We start from the raw sequence: 18456 nt of genomic DNA, 5'->3' as shown, positions 1-18456 counted from the left end.
AGTGCACCATTGTTTTGGCAACAATACACCAGTTTGAAGGTATTTTCTTGTTACCTTTCTCTTTTTTGATATTCATCTAATTTTCCTTTCTTTTGTAGGCTGTCAGCCAGATGAAACAGCAAAAATATCCAACAAAAGTCTCCTTCAGTTCACAAGAGATACCGTTAGCACCAGATTCATCATACCACTCAACAGACGCAGACTTCACAGGCTACGGTATGATTCTTTCCCTGAGCAGATCTGGCTCATTAAGCCTTAGAGAAGGCAAGGGATCATAATGTCCTAAAAAGAGAACTGGACCAGGAGGCGGAAGCCTGACTTTGGATGCTTCCTCCGCTTCCTTAGCTTTGGGGCTGGGATAGGCCACTTCATTTCCTACACCATTTTCCTCCTCTCTGCTGTCGCTATTGCCTATTGCTTTTTGAATATAAAAGCACGAGAACAGAAAAGGACCTCAATAGGTCAGGAGTTCAAGACCAGCCTGGCCAACATGGTGAAACCCTATCTCCACTAAAAATACGAAAAATTAGCCGGGCATGGGGGCGCATGCCTGTAATCCCAGCTACTCAGGAAGCTGAGGCAGGAGAATCGCTTGAACCCAGGAGGCACAAGTTGCAGTAAACTGAGATCGCACCACTGCACTCCAGCCTGGAGTGACAGAGTGAGACTCTGTCTCAAAAAAAGGAAAAAAAAAGGACCTTGGTAAATGTTATTTGAATCTGAGGCTTCTGTATTATTCTTCTGTGATCTCTACAAAGGATCATATTTAGGTCTTGAGTAATATCTCTTTAAAAATCCTATCAAACCCAATTTTTAGTCCTGCAAATGTTGCTATAAGCTGTTTGAAGAATGTTGATTTTCAATGCTTAACCAAATTGGTATTCACATTCTCTCTTTAAATTCCTGGCTTGAATTATGTTGACTGGGGGTTGAAAATAGAACTTTATAATGAATAATAGATATTTCTACTTTGCTTTTTTTTTTTTTTTTTTTTTTGAGACAGAGTCTCACTCTGTCACCCAGGCTGGGGTGCAGGAGGGTGATCTCAGCTCACTGCAACCTCTGCCTCCCGGGTTCAAGTGATTCTCCTGCCTTGGCCTCCTGAGTAGCTGAGATTACAGGTGCCCACCACCATGCCCGGCTAATTTTTGTATTTTTAGTAGAGACAGGGTTTCACCATGTTGGCCAGGCTAGTCTCAAACTCTTGTCCTCAAGTGATCTGCCTGCCTCAGGCTCCCAAAGTGCTGGGATTACAGACGTGAGCCACCATGCCCAGCCCTACTTTGTTTTTGTGCAGTATACATCAGTAAAAAACCCTTTAAAAGACAGTACTCACCAATGGCAAAGCATAACCCTACATTAATTTAGCAGTCCTGAAATCTGTGTGGTATTTGTCTTTTATATATTTTTTCATAAATATTAACTTCATAAAGTTCATCTGGCAGGTACCATTTTAAAGCACTGTAGTTGTGCTAAAACACTTGATACATGTGGTCAGAAAACTATGGTCAAATTCTGGCCTACCAGCTAGCTGTGTATGGTCTACAGGCTAAAAAAGGTTTTCACTTTTTAAAGGTTGAAAAACACCAAAGAACATTTTATAAAAAATTCTATGAAATTCATATTTCAGTTTCCACAAATACAGGTAAATAGACACTCACTCATTTATTTCTGTATTGTCAGTGGGTTTTTTCACACTATAACGATGGCGTTAAGTGGTCGCAACAGAGACAGTCTGGCCTATAATGCCCTAAATATGTATACTTGGCACTTTACCGACAATGCATGCTGACCATGGAGGTAGACGAGCTGAGTTTTGGTAATATATATCACTTATTTATACTCAGATGACAGAAATTCAGCATCCTTCCTGGTTTTCATTCTCATGGTTAAATAAATAAATGAAGTTCATCATCCTACAGTTGAATCTACAGAAATTTTATTCATTTACTCATCTACTTACCACGCATTTATTGAGGACTTGGTATGAGCCAGGTTTGGGGCTGGATTCCATGAGAGAAGTAAATACAAAGACTGACTCAGGACTGGCTAGGGTGAGGCAGACGTGGAGGAGGGAAAAGAAATTCCATCTCCAGGATGTCTCACCAGGTGTTTTTTCTCTCTTCTCGCTGAGGAGACTATGCTAGTCATTTACAAAAGCAGTATAAGCTTTTTATTTATTTATCTATTTATTTATTTGAGATGGAGTTTTGCTCTTCTTGCCCGGGCTGGAGTGCAGTGTGATCTCGGCTCACTGCAACCTCCGCCTCCCGGGTTCAAGTAGTTCTCCTGCCTTAGCCTTCCTAGTAGTTGAGATTACAGACGTGAGCCACCACGCCTGGCTAATTTTGTATTTTTAGTAGAGGCGGGGTTTCGCCATGTTGGTCAGGCTGATATGGAACTCCTGACCTCAGGTGATCCGCCCACCTCAGCCTCCCAAAGTGCTTAGATTACAGGCGCGAGCCACCACACCTGGCCTAAAAGCCATATAAACTTTTTAAAGCACCCATGAAAGTGTGCCACTATCATATGTCATTTTTATTGTAAATTAATGGGAAATGTAGTATAAAATACATATGCCGCAAAAAGATTTAGAGACAAATTTGGTTTACAATTTAATATTCTGCCTTGCCTCTATCTTACCTAGAGCCTATTTCTTTTTGTTTTATTGGCAAGCTTTTTCTGTAATGAAGTCGATAGTAAATATTTTAGGATGTGGTCCACACAGCCTCTGTTGTAGTTTCTCACCCCTGCAACTGTAGTGTGCTAGCCACCATAGGCTGGCCACAGGCTACTTCTAAATATGGCGCTTTTTATGGTTGTGTCACTGAATTTCTTGCTCTTAACCAGGAGGCCTTTAGATTGATCAATCCCATATGGACAGGAACAGCAGATATATGAATATCCACAATGTGCCAGACTCCGGGCTGGGCACCTCACACACACTGTTCATTTAGTTTCTCTAACAGCCTCTTTAATAGAAAAATAACATTTTTCTGATGAGAAGTGAGCTCCACTTTCACCCTCCTGTTAACTTCCTGCTTAGGAACTCAACTGTGGCTCTCTGCCACTCCAAAACCTTTTCATCCCAAAGACCATGATTATCACTTAGTTAGAGCAGAACCCCCACAGGCTTACCTACAGCCTGTTTTTGTTTTTATTTTATTTTATTTTATTATTTTTTTTTTTTTTTGAGACGGAGTCTCGCTCTGTCCCCCGGGCTGGAGTGCAGTGGCCGGATCTCAGCTCACTGCAAGCTCCGCCTCCCAGGTTTACGCCATTCTCCTGCCTCAACCTCCCGAGTAGCTGGGACTACAGGCGCCCGCCACCTCGCCCGGCTAGTTTTTTTTTTTTTTTTTTTTTTGTATTTTTTAGTAGAGACGGGGTTTCACCGTGTTAGCCAGGATGGTCTCGATCTCCTGACCTCGTGATCCGCCCGTCTCGGCCTCCCAAAGTGCTGGGATTACAGGCTTGAGCCACCGTGCCCGGCCCTGTTTTTGTTTTATACCAGTGATTGACAAGCTTCTTCTATAAAGAAGTAGATAGTAAATATTTTAGGCTTATGGACCACACAACCTCTGTTGCAGTTACTCACCCCTGCCGTTGTAGTATGCTAACAGCCATAGGCTAGGCATAAATGAATTAGTGGGTTTGTGTTCCAATACGACTTTATTTACAGACACTGAGATTTAGACTCATATCATTTTCACATGCCTTGAGACATTATTTTGCTTTTGATCTTTTTTCAAGCTTTTGAAAGTGTAAAAGCCATTCTTGATCCGTGGGCTGTAGTCCGCTGACCCCTGCTTTTACATAGGTTTGATGAGCATTGGGATCTCATCCTCAGCTCTGTGCATTAGCTGCAGCTGACCAGCAGATGGGGCCCTCTCTCATCAGCCCTTGCCTGAATTGTATCATAACGTAGGAAGCAATACTCATGGTGATCAAACTCAGTGATCAGAAAATATGACATTCTCTGGAGATTATGATTTGTATGAGCATCTCTTGAAACTATTCAACATTTTGAATGTTTTGAGGTTTTGTTGTTTTTGTCGTTTTGAGACAGAGTTTCACTCTTCTTGGCCAGGCTAGAGGGCAGTGGCACTGTCTCAGCTCACTGCAACCTCTGCCTTCCGGGCTCAAGCGATTCTCCTGCCTCAGTCTCCTGAGTAGCTGGGATTACAGGCATGAGCCACCACGCCCAGCTATTTTTTGTATTTTTAGTAGAGACGAAGTTTCACTATGTTGACCAGGCTGTGCTCGAACTCCTGACCTCAGGTGATCCTCCCACCTCGGCCTCCCAAAGTGCTGGGATTACAGGCGTGAGCCACCACACCTGGCCGAATGTTTTGAGTTTTTAATAGGTTAGGTTCAGTTATCTGGAAAATGCATGTAAGTAGATTTTATGCTGGATAAACAGGTGTTATTAAACATTTTTTTCTTAGCCTATAACCATTTTTTCCCTCACTCTTTAGAAAAACCCAACCTAAAACAATTGTTTTTAAAAATAAAACTTTGTAAAAAAGCAATAACTTTTAAATAAACTTTTCCTCTATGAACCCCACAAGTAATTTTTGAGTCCTGTGTTTATAATACATTTTGCCTTACTATGTAATATATTTGGGGATAAATTTTAGGTAATTGTTATTTTCAGGTATTTCATACTTTATCAATTATATCCTTTATATATCTTAATAATTTAATTCATCTGATATGCTCTAATTGAAAGTATTTAGGCATTGCTTCTTAATTAGTATTCTATAGCTCAGGTTCTCCTGTTATACCAGCCTTTATTCTCGTTGTAACATAGGCCTTCATGAACTTAATCGTTTAATCATTGTAATTTTTCCATACAGATTTTCATGATGTATTTTTAGATTTTAAAACTTTTAGCCAGGCGCAGTGGCTCACACCTATAGTCCTAGCACTTTGGGAGGCCAAGGCGGGCGGATCACCTGAGGCCAGGAGTTCGAGAGCAGCCTGGCCAACATGGCGAAACCTTGTCTCTACTAAAAATACAAAAATTAGCCAGGCATGGGGACATGTGCCTGTAATCCCAGCTACTTGGGAGGCTGAGGCAGGAGAATCGCTCGAACCCAGGAGGTGGAGGTTGCAGTGAGCTGAGATCGCACCACTGCATTCCAGCCTGGGCGACACAGTAAGACTCTGTCTGAAAAATATAAATGAACAAAATAAGATTTAAAACTTTCAAGTAAAATTGATGGGTTGAGGGGTGGGAGTTATCATTTTAATCTCAGCAGTGTCATCCCTGGCTGAATAGGCAGGAATGACCCAGCTTTTTGCTTCATGGTGTTTGTCACGTGCAAGCCCCACACTCCCCACGTGATGGAATGTGCAGGCTGAGCTGCAACTCTTACTTACTGGTCATGCTGTGTTCAATTCTTTTCCAGGTGGTTTCCAGGCTCCTCTGTCAGTGGACCCCGCAACGTGCCCCATTGTCCCTGGACAGGAAATGATTATAGAAATATCCAAGGGACGTTCAGGGCTTGGTCTCAGCATTGTGGGAGGAAAAGACACACCCTTGGTAAGTTTCTAGAAGTAAAATGTATCTAGTCATAGAACTAGTTGTTGAGGTTAATTTTGACCCTGCACCATGACTCTGCAAGACTTGCCTTTTTCATAGTATGAGGAGAAAACGTGATTGTAAGTAGATGTGCATCCATAGTCTAGCTAGTTTTCAAGTTTTTCTCAGTGTTTAATTTTCATCAGTGCTGGGCGTAGTGGCTCACACTTGTAATCCTAGCACTCTGGGAGGCCAAGGCAAGTGGATCGCTTAAACCCAGGTGTTCGAGACCAGCCTGGGCAACATGACGAAACCCCATCTCTACAAAAAGTACAAAAATTATCTGGGTGGGCCGAGTACCGTGGCTCACGCCTGTAATCCTAGCACTTTGGGAGGCTGAGGCAGGCAGATTACTTGAGGTAAGGAGTTCAAGACCAGCTTGGACAACATGGTGAAACCCTGTCTCTATTAAAAATACAAAAATTAGCCGGGCATGGTGGCACACACCTATGGTCCCAGCCATTCTGGAGTCTGAGGCAGGAGAATCACTTGAACCCAGGAAGTGGAGGCTGCAGTGAGCTGAGATCATGCTGCTGCACTCCAGCCTGGGCAACAGAGCAAGATTCCATCTCTCTCATACACACACAAAAATTAGCTGAGTGAAGTGGCATGCACCTGTATTTGAGGGGATGCCTCGCACATAGTAAATGTTCCGTAAGTAGGAACTATTGTTATTCTCATCATCATTATTTAATGGAATGGTAGATAAAAAGTATACATCAGGCCGGCATGGTAACGAAGGCAGGTGGATAGCTTGAGGCCAGGAGTTTGAGATAGCCTGGGCAACATGGCAAGACCTCATCTCTACAGATAACTTTTTTTTTAATTAGCAAGGCGTGGTGGCACGCACCTGTATTTCCAGCTGCTCAAGAGGCTGAGGAAGGAGGATGACTTGAGCCCAGGTGTTTCAGGCTGCAGTGAGCTATGATCATGCCACTATACTCCAGCCTGAGCAACAGAGCAAGGCCCTGTCTCTGTTTAAAAAAAAAAAAAAAAAAAAACGGTATACATGAATTATTCCAGCCCAGCAATTTAGGATTCATTTTACACTGACCATTTTCATATCTACTCATGCTTTTTTTTTTTTAGAAGTTGGTCTAGAATGTTACTGTTTCCTGGCATGATTGATTTTTTATTTTATTTTATTTTATTATTATTTTTTTTTAATAAATAGAGATGGGTTCTTGCTGTGCTGCCCAACCTGGTTTTGAACTCCTAGGCTCAAGCGATCCTCCTACCTTAGCTTCCCAGAATGCTGCAATGATAGGCATGAGCCACTATGCCTAGCTGGGATGATTGATTTTTCATTATTCAGTACCTTTTGTTTGTCACTACTCAGTAGCACGATTAAAATGAAAACTTTTCCTGGGTTTTGACTTACTCAAGACGTGATTAATCAATGCATGTGTGTCAGTGTGTGTGTGTTTAATACCTGCATATTATACAAAGTTAAATTGACACAAAAGGAAAATTGTGTGTGTGTGTATTTAATACCTGCATCTTATACAAAGTTAAGTTACCATAAAAGCAAAAAAGTAAAAAATAAATCTCCCACCTACCTTTTTGCCCTAGCTCTGCCCTTCACTACCAATCCTTCCTAAAACACCAGGGCCTCTCCCTAGAGATAATCACTCTTGTTAATGAATATGTTTTAAATGAATATTTTGGTATTTCTTTTGTCCATTTTATTTAGTAAGCAATAAATTGTACATGCCAGATAACACAAATATATCAGGGTCTATAAATAAACTTTTTTTTTTCCGCATTGGGCAGTAATATAACATTTCTGTGGTGGTACTGTTGGGGGTGGGGAGATCCTATTCTACTTTTGTGTAATAAACATTAGTCCCCTAAAGCACTAGGAAACTCGAGAACAGCATAGGCGATTGAAACTAGAGTCTTGATGATGCAGGAGTTTTCTCTTGACCCCTTTATCAGACTTGCCACAGGGGTACTCCGTTTACTTGGACCGCCGCACTCAGCCTGTTGTGGGAGGGAGCGCATGAGAGAGCGAGTGCGGGACCCAGCTGACCGCTTTGGGCGCTGGCAGGAGCAGGCTCTGTGGGGTCCCCTGGGCCAGACCAGGTGGGGCTGCCTGTGACCCCTGAAGCCCCAGAGAGTATGTTACAATGCTCAGCTCCACCGTACCAGGACAGCCGTGCGTTATCAGTTCAGTGGGTCCCTTGCCTGTTGTATGGGGCAGCTGCTCCCCGCCAGCGAGGGCAAAGGGCCAGTGTGAGAGCCTTTTTTGGGTACCCACACTGGGTGAGTCCCAAGCTCTTGTCCAGCGTCCGAGAAGAATTAGGTTGCACAGACACTTGAAGGATGGTGGAGAAGAAGAATTTTATGTAGCAATGGAAGTGGCTGTCGGTGGACAGGGGAGCTGGAGAGGGGACGGCACAGGTGGAGTCTTCCCTAAAGTCCAGCCGGCTGTTCTCTAAAGTTAAGCCGTCTCTCCTCCAAAGCCCAGCCGTCCCTCTAAAGTGAAGTTGCTTCTCCTCAGTCAAGCTTCTCTCCTCTACCAAGTGAGTCTCTGAGGTCTTTGTAGGCACAGGATGTGGGGCTGGGCAGGCCGTAGGTAGTTTTGGGAAAGGCAACATTCCATTGGTAAAAAGATATTATTCAGAAAGAACCAATCAGGAGAGAGCACACAAACGGGGATTGATGTTATCACTTTGGACCAAGGGTTTCGGGCTTCTAGGCTCAAAGGTGGGGTTTTGCCGGGGATCTGCCCCTGTCTGCCTAGAATTTCTCTGCCTCCTGTCCCGATCATTAATGCCTTTTACATGTTTGCTGGTCATGGTCCTTCCCTTTCCTACCTTTGGACCGAGTCTAGAAAATCCTGGCTTTAAGCCCCACCCTGCTAGTGAACCACCTCACCTGAACCTGAAAGAATTTTGTCTCCTTCAGCTTGATAAAAGTACTGGTAAAATTTTTCTCTGGAGTTCATGATAATTTGAAATGTCCTTGAATTCTCCTCTTGCCTTTGCAAGCAGGAGCTGCTGTGTGGCTTCATACATACAGGAATTTGCTCTGTGCTGTATCTTCTATTAGTATTTTTAATAATTCTTTGTAATTTTATGTCATCTGGTCTCTCAGCAGTTCACAGAAACACTTTGACTAGCACCAGCCCCCCAGCTAGCTCCCACTTTATGTAGAAGCTGTCACATACCATCAACATAGGACCAGACCAGACCATCGTTCCCCAAACCCACATGTGCACTCCAGCGTCTCGGACTTTGCCCTGCTTCCCTGAATTTGCTGTCTTCTGCCCTCCTCCCGCTCCCATCAAGCTTCTCTACCTCCTCTAAGCCACTCCTCCCCATGAAGTCTTCCCTGGGTTTCATGATCCGTCCTCAGCCAAACTCAGAGGTGATGCTGACCATTCCTCTCTTTTAGCTCTCAGTCATATTCCCTCTCTACCATTTACTAGCTGGGGCAGATTTCTTAACCTCTCAGTCTATTCCGTGCTGTATTTACCGAGATAATAATACCTTGTAGACTTACTAGGATGATCAAAGAGATGACCTTCATAGGATGCTTAGCACACAGTGAGCAACTGCCCATGGCACATACCTTCTCCAACTCTCTGTTTTCACATATGCAAAATGACCTTAATATTCCTGACTTGTTGAGTTACGGTGAGGATCAGACATCTTATAAACAGTGGAATATATGTGTATATATATATATTCGTCAAACCAAGGCCCCTAGTGTTCAGAAACTACTGGTTGACCCTGAACGTTGGGTGATGGCTCCTTCCCAAGGCCTGTTTCCACACTTTCCCGAGGAGGTGTTCCTGAATATTAAAAACAATAATCCTGGGAAATTACAGTTTAAATTCTGTAGTGAATTCTCTCATAACAGAAAATTAACCTTCTGATTATTTTTGTAAATATAAGTCTTTACATTGCTTTTTATATGGGAATAGATTTCCTGTAGTAAATCGGAAGAGTTTGATCAGCACATCCAGCCTAGCTGAATGAGTTGTGGTTTTGCTTTTGCTGCTGTTAATCTGACTTTGTTTTACCTGGGTTGGTTGGCATACCTGAACACGATGTGTCTGTGCTGCTCTTGGGTCTTCAATATTGCATTCGTTTGTGCTGCTGGCTGATAGCTTGAGGGTTTCCACTGAATTCCATCACTTCCTACAGCCTGGATGTGAGGCTGTTTGCTAAATACTGTACTCTCCTTTCCCTGCCACCATGAGGCAGCCAAAAAAAAAAAAAAATCTAGAGCTTCTTGAAGTTCGTAATATATAGTTCTGCCTTTTGAGACTGTAAATCCCATTGTCCTTGGAAGAATAAGCACCACTTAAAAATGAGGAATGGGACACAGCTTTTATTTCCTAACCTCAGGTACCTCATCAAAAGCCGTAAGTTAGACTCAGGAGAAATATATAGGCCTGTCTGTCATTTCAGTGAGGCTGAACAGCAGGGGTTAGAAAGCACTTTAACAAATAAAGCTATTATTTACCACAATGCAAATCTTTAATTTTTCCTTTTTTTCCCCTTCCAAATGTTGACATGGAATGTGCAACCTAACTGATATTGTAGGTTGTATTTTCCAGTCAGGTCTTGGGATGGCATCCAGCTAGCAGAAAGTTAGCAAAGATGAGAGCATATCAAAGGGAAATGGTGGAAAACATTGAGACTCAGTACAGAAGAACGTTTGCACATTTGGTTAGGTGATGCATCCTGACTCCAGCTCTGGCATGGGGAAAGAGGACATCCTGAGTTCTGGTGACCCTTAACATCTGCTCCAACCCTCCCAATTAAGATTTCTGTGTCTTCTTTGTTGTGTGTCCAAGAGATATTTTTGCTGTCTTTAGAGGAATTAAGTCTCTGGGACCTGGTCTTGACACCACATCAGTCCTCTCTGCTATAAATAGTTTCTCTAAAGCCAAGACAGATGGTTTCGGAGATCACAGAGGGAAATCTCACTTAACATCCCATTGTGTTTAAATCGACCTTTTAAAATGCCGAGGTAATGATGAGGGTGAACCTCTTGGGAAGGTTTATAAGCACACCTGGACCCAATCCTCAATGACAGACCTCTGCCTGTTGTTTTAATCTTGTGATGTTGCTCCCAGGCTTGCCTTTGGTGGATGTGGCTCTTCTGTGATAGGTTGCATATGTTTGCTCAACGGCTGCACTTTGCTTAGTGCTAGGTATACAAAATTGAGTGAGATAACCCTGTACTCAGAGAGCTCACACATCCTCAGTCATCGTTATTGACTTTTTGTGATTATGGTCTAATATAGGAGATAAACCAATGAAAAGTCATACTAATGACTATTAAAATAGGCGCTTCCTCTGGAAACCAGAAAACAGTAGAGCCGTGGCACCCACTTTCTAGATTTAATTAATATAAGCTATTTGTTATGTTTCTTATAAGCCAGGAATCCAGATAAGGCACATTGGATATCAGAGGTAGTATATTAATTCATAATTTTTATTTCCTTCTATCCATCAATCCATCCTTTCATCCTGTCTTCTATCTCCCTCCACCCCTCTGGTCTGGTCAGAGGGTTGAATTTGCATGAAATCCTACAGCTTAGAGAACTCATCCTACTCTGTCAAATGAAAGTCCAAGGCCTCTTACCTTGTCTGATGTTTGCATCGTATTCCTTAAACTGCTCCCTGATGTCCTTCAATGTCCGCTGCTCAGAAATGTATACTTATTGACTAGAGGTTTTATCAGCAATATCCTTAGAAGTAAAAGATAGCTCTCCAGACTCATTCATTGGGGTTATCATCAGGCTTGGGAATTATAGAGAAGAAAAACTTCAGAACTAAATCCTTTATCTTGGATTATTGGTAGACTTGAACTGTTTTTGGAATTGAACAAATGAAGCGGAGAAAGAATGAGAATGCGGTCTCTAGGACCCTCTTTCTATGCATTTTCCTTCCCTGAGATCCATTGCCAGAGATCCCAGGCTATGAACAAGATCTCAGGCTATGAATCCCAGGATGTGAATGAGAATGAGGTCTCTAGTACCCTCTTCTATGCATTTTCCTTCCCTGATACCATTGCCACAGATCCCAGGCTATAAATAAGGTATTCTACCAAACCTAAAAGACACCATAGCAGAGTAATGATGCTGGTTCTTTGGCATTGGAATCTTAGATCTTTTACTGTGGGACCCTGGACAAATGACAGCTTTTCTAAGTTAAATCTGCTTCTTCATTTGTTCCACTGTGGTGATAACAAAAATCTACCTCTTAAGATTGTCATGTGAATTAAGATAATGAATATAAAGAACTTTGCCCAGTCCCTATGTAAACTGAGTTCAGTTATTATTAATTATAAACATTTGTATTAAAGTAGATCCTTAACTTTCTTTGTCTGTGTGTCTTTGGTATATTACCCACACAGTGAAATATGGCTTTGTTCCTAGACAATTGCGTATTGTTTTTCAACATCGAACTTTAAAAAAGTGATTTGGCCGGGGACGGTGGCTCACACCCGTAATCCCAGCTCTTTGGGATTCTGAGGCATGTGGATCACTTGAGCCCAGGAGTTTGAGACCAGCCTGGGCAACACAGTGAGACCCTGTCTCTTATTATTTTAAAAAATAAAATAGGCCAGGCACGGTGGCTCATGCCTGTAATCCCAGCACTTTGGGAGGCCCAGGTGGGTGGATCACCAGAGGTCAGGAGTTTGAAACCAGCCTGGCCAACATGTCAAAACCCTGTCTCTACTAAAAATACAAAAATTAGCCGAGCATGGTGGCACGTGCCTGTAGTCCCAGCCACTTGGGAGTCTGAGGCAGGATAACCACTTGAACACAAGAAGTGGAGGTTGCAGTGAGCCGAGATCGCACCACTGCACTCCAGCCTAGGCGACAGAGACTCTGTCTCAAAAAAAAAAAAAAAAAAAAAGAAGAAGAAGAAGAAATGAAGTGATTCAAGGCCAGGTGCGGTGGCTCACACCTGTAATCCCAGACCTTTGGGAGGCTGAGATGGGAGGATTACTTGAGGCCAGGAGCTCTAGACCAGCCTGGGCAACAATGGCAAGACCCCTGTCTCTTCAAAAAAAATTTTTTTTAATTAGCTGAGCATGGTGGTGTGTGCCGGTAGTCCCAGGTACCTGGGAGGCTGAGGCAGGAGGATGGCTTGACCCCGGGAGGTCAAGGCTGCAGTGAACTATTATTGTGCCACTGCATTCCAGCCTGAACAACAGAGCAAGACCTTTTATGTTAAAAAATAAAATAAAATGTGATTCAAGCACTGTTTTTAGATTTAGATATTCTTAATGATAAAAAGTCCTGCGAATGTCAGAGTTGGAATTTTTTTTTTTTTTGAGACGGAGTCTCACTCTTGTCGTCCAGGCTGGAGTTCAATGGTGCAATCTCAGCTCACTGCAACCTCCGCCTCCCAGGTTCAAGCAATTCTCCTGCCTCAGCTTCCCACATAGCTGGGGTTACAGGTGCCCACCACCATGCCCAGCTAATTTTTGTATTTTTAGTAGAGATGGGGTTTTGCCATGTTGGCCAGGCTGGTCTTGAACTCCTGACCTCAGGTGATCCGCCCGCCTTGGCCTCCCAAAGTGCTGGGATTATAGGTATGAGCCACTGTGCCTGACAAGAAAATGACATACATTTATTTATTTATTTATTTATTTATTTATTTATTTATTTATTCATTTTGGAGCCAAGTCTCACTCTGTCACCCAGGCAGGAGTACAGTGGTACAATCTTGGCTCACTACAGCCTCCACCTCCCGAGTTCAAGCGATTCTCCTGCCTCAGTCTTCTGAGTAGCTGGGAATACAGATGTGCGCCACCACGCCCAGCTAATTTGTTGTATTTTTAGTAGAGATGGGGTTTCACCATGTTACCCAGGCTGGTCTCAAACTCCTGAGCTCAGGTGATCCACCCACCTCAGCCTCCCAAAGTGCTGGGATTACAAGTATGACCCACTGTGCCCGGCCAAAAGTTAGAATCTTGTCATTTCTTTCTAAATTTCAAATCCACATTTTTTTCAATCACCTGATTTAATCCCAATTTAATTCATTCTTATTAAACAAAAGTTCTATAGGGCAGATACATTAGCAAGAAATATCGTGGTAGACATACTGTCTCCCATTTGGGTACTATGTGGCAAAATTCATCTATCTAGAAATTGAAATAAAAAATACCTGTTCTTTAGCTATAACCATATGTTGTTCTGAAGTGACCTCACTTAACCCCTCATCATGTTGCATTCTGGTACTGCTTTTGATAATTTAAATGTAGGACTACAGTAACTTAAACCACTGGATGTTTTGGAAATAAGCAGAATAGAAAGCTATTTTATATTTGATTAAGTGTTTTATTTTGTTATTCCCCTTGACATGAACTTTGTACAGTCTGTTTCATGAGGAGTGTGGTTTGCTTTGGCGTGTGATCCACCAAAGCCAAGCTCCTTTTATTGTTATTGCTTAAGTCATATATTTTTATACAAAACATCTTATTACCTTAGTTTTATTTTAAAATCAAAGCAGAGTTTGCAAAAAGTCTATGAATCACAGTGAAAGAATGTTAATGAATAGTACTTTTGAATTTCCAGATTTGGACATTTCTGGTCTTAAAGAATATGAATATAAGCAAAAATATTATGTAAGCTAAGTCAAATTTAATAAATAAGAACCAAATGGAACTGTGGGGACTTATAAAATATAATGCAAATCTTATACCATTTCCTTAAAATAAGTCTATATTTCTGTATGAAAAATTATATTCATATTGATAAGTATCAACTTTTTGTTAAATGAAGACTTAGATAAGGGAATTCCATTTTAAATAAATATAAAACCATTTCTTTTTTGAGCTTAAGAAGAGAAAACTTGTTCAGTCTTGAAATGTAAACCATTTTAGTATATTTATAGCAGTTCTTATATTAGCCATGTATTGCTGTGATTTTATTTCACATATTAGTTACCTGTAAATATATGTGATAGTTCGCAGTCCCTGAGTCTGGGTTTTAGGGTTGCTTGCATAGTCCATTGCATTAAAAAACACACACACAGCCAGGCACAGTGGCTTATGCCTGTAATCCCAGCACTTTGGGAGGCCAAGGCAGGATGATCAGTTGAGGCCCAGAGTTCAAGACCAGTTTGGGCAACATAGTAACCCTGTCTCTACAAAAAATTTAAAAATTATCCAGGTGTGGTGGTGTGTCCCCTCTGGTCCCAGCTACTCAAGAGGCTAGGCAAGAGGATTGTCTAAGTCTGGGACCTCAAAGCTACAGTGAGGTATGGTACTGCCACTGCACTCCAGCATGGGTGACAAACTAAGACTCTGTTTCTCTTTTTTTTATTTTTATATTTTAAAATAATTATATAGATGGGGTCTTACTCTGTTGCTCAGGCTGATCTCAAACTCCTGGGCTCAAGCATTCCTCCCGCTTCAGTCTCCCAAAGTGCTGGGATTATAGGCATGAACCACTGAACCTAACCTAGGTTCTGTCTCAACACACACACACACACACACACACACACACACACACACAGATTAGTATTATTTCTTCCAGTGTAACTGAGTATTTAATCTTTTTTATGTCAAAAGAGCCGCCATTATTTATTGCTGTTATAATGCTCACTTATGTTGTCTATAGCTTATTAGCTGAGAATGTTTCAAATATTTCAAAACAGTAGGTACTGAACATTATAATCCATTTTCTTCCTTCTTGAGGGATTTTGTAAATGCATATTAGGATATATAGACCAACTCTGTGTTTATTTTATAGCAGAGTTTTGTAAGGGTCAACTGAAGTCTGACTGTGTTGTGAGATTTTGGGGAAAATCTGTGCAGTAAACTAATTTATTATTTGTGAGCTGAACAGAGTATCCAGATTTTTTAAAACTATGATTTCAAGTATGATTAGTAAGTTCCTTTGACCCTTGCTGACTTCCCTTGTACTGCTATAGTCTCTCAGATTTTCTGAACAGAAACAATTATCTGTTCAACCTATGGAACTGGCAGGCAAAACAACATCAACTCGGCAAACGCTGTGTATCTTCGAAGGCAATAATCTTTTATTGTGACTCATGGCAGGAAGGCAGTACATTAAATGTATGCTTGAGTGTTAGACTCATCCAAATTGTAAGACTGTTAAAAATAAGAAAAAACATTATCTTTAAGTATAATATTGATTGACTATATTCTGCCTCAGGTCCTATATGCTCTTGTGAGATACTAAAATTAAGTAGTGCTTAATCTTTTGCTTCTAGTGAATCAATGAGGTGATACCAAGTAACTCTTTATAGCAAAGAAGAGAAAAGTTCATGGTCCAAAAGTGGAGAAGAAAAGTAACTTTCCAACTCATCTTGAATCATCTCTGCATTTTACTTTTGTAATTGGTTCAAAAAATATAGATCCACAAAATGCATTGACATATAGGCATAAAAATACGTGCCACAGCATAGAGGAAATGCATTTTGAAGTTTCCCATCCTTGGGTTCATCAACCCCTGCCTCACTGTGGCAAGGACAATAGAGAGCTGCGTTTGTCAGCATGAGTTCTGTCATCTCTATTTGAGAAAGCATTTGTCTGCATTTCTGTCTTTCACATTGTGCTCCCCAGTTTTATTGTAAAGTATCACCAGGGAAAAGCACCTTTTTCAACTCCAGCTGGGAAAAAGGAAATCAGAAGACTCAAATTTTCTACCACTCTGCACATTTCAGAATGACAGCAAAAGTGCTGAGAGCATTGATTTGGGGGTTTCAAATACATTTTAGGGAGTAGATGGATTCACAGATACAAAATCCATGATCAGTGAGGATTGTACTTGACCAAGAAAAATCAAAATGTCTGGGAATGAGACTCCTGCAGTCTGGCTTAGAGCTTGTTGGTATTCACATGGTCCTTTAAGCTTAATCCTGAGTAGTCCGTGACTTGGGAAAATTAATCTAAAATATCCTTGTAGTACAATCTTTCTTGAAAGATTATATTTCAGTTATATTTTGGGATCACCATAATAACAGAAAAATCAGAAATGAAAAAAATGGACCAAGACTGGTGTCACTCATCCTTAGAGTCATGAATTTTGATCACTCTGACATAGATGTTTTATATACTAGATATGCCCCTTCAAACTTGGTATCTATGTTAGGAGCTCTCATGAGCAATTACTCAATACCTGCAATTTAGCTGACACTTTACTTGGCATATAACCCCATCTCATCCTGAAAATCTAAAAGAGGGGATTTATTAGTTCCATTTTGCAGAGGCAGAAACACTGGCTCAGAGAGGTTAAATAACTTAATGGAAGTATCATAAATCTATGATAAGTGGCAGAGCTAAAATCTGAACACAGATTTATCTGGCCATAGCCAGTACTCTTCCCAGCCATACATCGCTGGCTTCCACTGTTTGCAGGCTGGAAAATTCCTCTGGCAACCTTGATAGAATCTGTGGTACATTGAAACTGGCTATATATGCTGTCTCAAATTTTTAAAAAAAGGAAAAAAAGACTGTAAATTTTATGCAGCTCTTCCCAGATTCCTTGAATCCAATCTGACCAATAGTGACAAAAGTAGCGCTGTCTGACTTTTAAGCCTTGGTCTCAAGAGGCCTTGCAATTTTAGCTCTTGCTCTCCTGAAACACTGCCACCCTGTGAAGAAGTCTGGACTGGCCTCCTGGAGGATGAAGCAGCACGTGGAGAGACCATGTGGAAGGAGAGAGGCCCAGCCATTCCAGCTAAGGCCCCAGACATGACAGTAAAGCCATCCAGGACACAACCAGCCTGGGTTAACTTGACTGCAAACTCACTTCAGAACCCAAGCGACATAATGTAAAGCAGAAGAACTGCACAGCTGAGCCCAGCCCAAATTGCAAACCCATAGAATTGTAAACAAATAAATAGTTGTTTTAAGCCACTAAGTTTTGCAGCCAAAGGTAACTAAAACAGAGTCTGACTCCAGCCTCCATAGCTTTCATATCTTGTTCAACCTATGGAAGTTAGGATTCTTCTGACCTACCATTTAGAAGAAGGTTTTATTCTTAGGCAGGACCTAAATATCTGTATAAAACAATGACTTTCTCTGCTTCACTCTACACAACATTTGGGTCCATAAAGGCCTAGAATTTTAGAACTGGAATGACTTTAGAAGTCACGTAGTTCAGGCCAGGTGCAGTGGCTCACCCCTGTAATCCCAGCACTTTGGGAGGCAGAGGTGGAGCAGATCACTTGAGGTCAGAAGTTTGAGGCCAGCCTGGACAACATGGTGAAACCCCATCTCTACTAAAAATACAAAAATTAGCTGGGTGTGGTGGCGCACGCCTGTAATCCCAGCTACTCAGGAGGCTGAGACATGAGAATCACTTGAACCCAGGAGGTGGAGGTTTCAGTGAGCCAGGATTATACCATTGCACTCCAGTCTGGGTAATGGAGAGAGACTGTGTCTCAAAAAAAAAAGGCATGTAGTTCAACTCTGTGCTTTACTGGTAATATTAGTGAGTGTCATGAACAAATTGATCCAGTTGGTTGCCTGCAGAGCTGTCAGAAAATTTAACTCCTCTGACCCCCTCAGTCCTGAGTCTTTTCTTTCACAGACTACTGCACTTTTTTTTTTTAATGACATTCTAGTTGAATATAATAGGGAAGCTCTTTTAAATTTTTAAAGCATTTGGTCACAAAGGCTTTAGGATGGAAAAGAATTGTGTTCTAAAACATTCATCGTTTTTTTTTTCTTTTTTAAAATTCTACTCTGTTAACTGAATCCTTTTTTATATATAAATACAGTTTGGGGTCTATCAACTTTACTCAAAGTGAAATATACTCTAGAAATTTTAATCTAACCCTTTCTTTTTAAACTCTGTAACTATAGTAGACATCACAAATCAGTAACTTAATGCATAACCATGTGTTTTTCAGTGTAGATTTGGA

The 18456-nt window shown here is 41.4% G+C and overlaps 1 protein-coding gene across 2 annotated transcripts in view; it reads left to right on the top strand.

The window, feature by feature from the left end:
* Nucleotides 1-18456, top strand: part of PATJ (PATJ crumbs cell polarity complex component) — a 422851-nt gene that overhangs the window by 340144 nt on the left and 64251 nt on the right. For both annotated transcript variants that reach the window (XM_023187375.3, XM_023187368.3), the window contains exons 32-33: nucleotides 99-216; nucleotides 5412-5545. In XM_023187375.3, coding sequence (XP_023043143.2) covers nucleotides 99-216; nucleotides 5412-5545 — 252 coding nt within the window. The remainder of the gene's footprint in view (nucleotides 1-98; nucleotides 217-5411; nucleotides 5546-18456) is intronic.

This window comes from Piliocolobus tephrosceles, chromosome 1 (assembly GCF_002776525.5).
Source record: "Piliocolobus tephrosceles isolate RC106 chromosome 1, ASM277652v3, whole genome shotgun sequence".
NCBI classification, from domain to species: domain Eukaryota; kingdom Metazoa; phylum Chordata; class Mammalia; order Primates; family Cercopithecidae; genus Piliocolobus; species Piliocolobus tephrosceles.
Note: the sequence above shows the minus strand (reverse complement) of the source record. Positions and strands in the feature narration are given on the sequence as shown.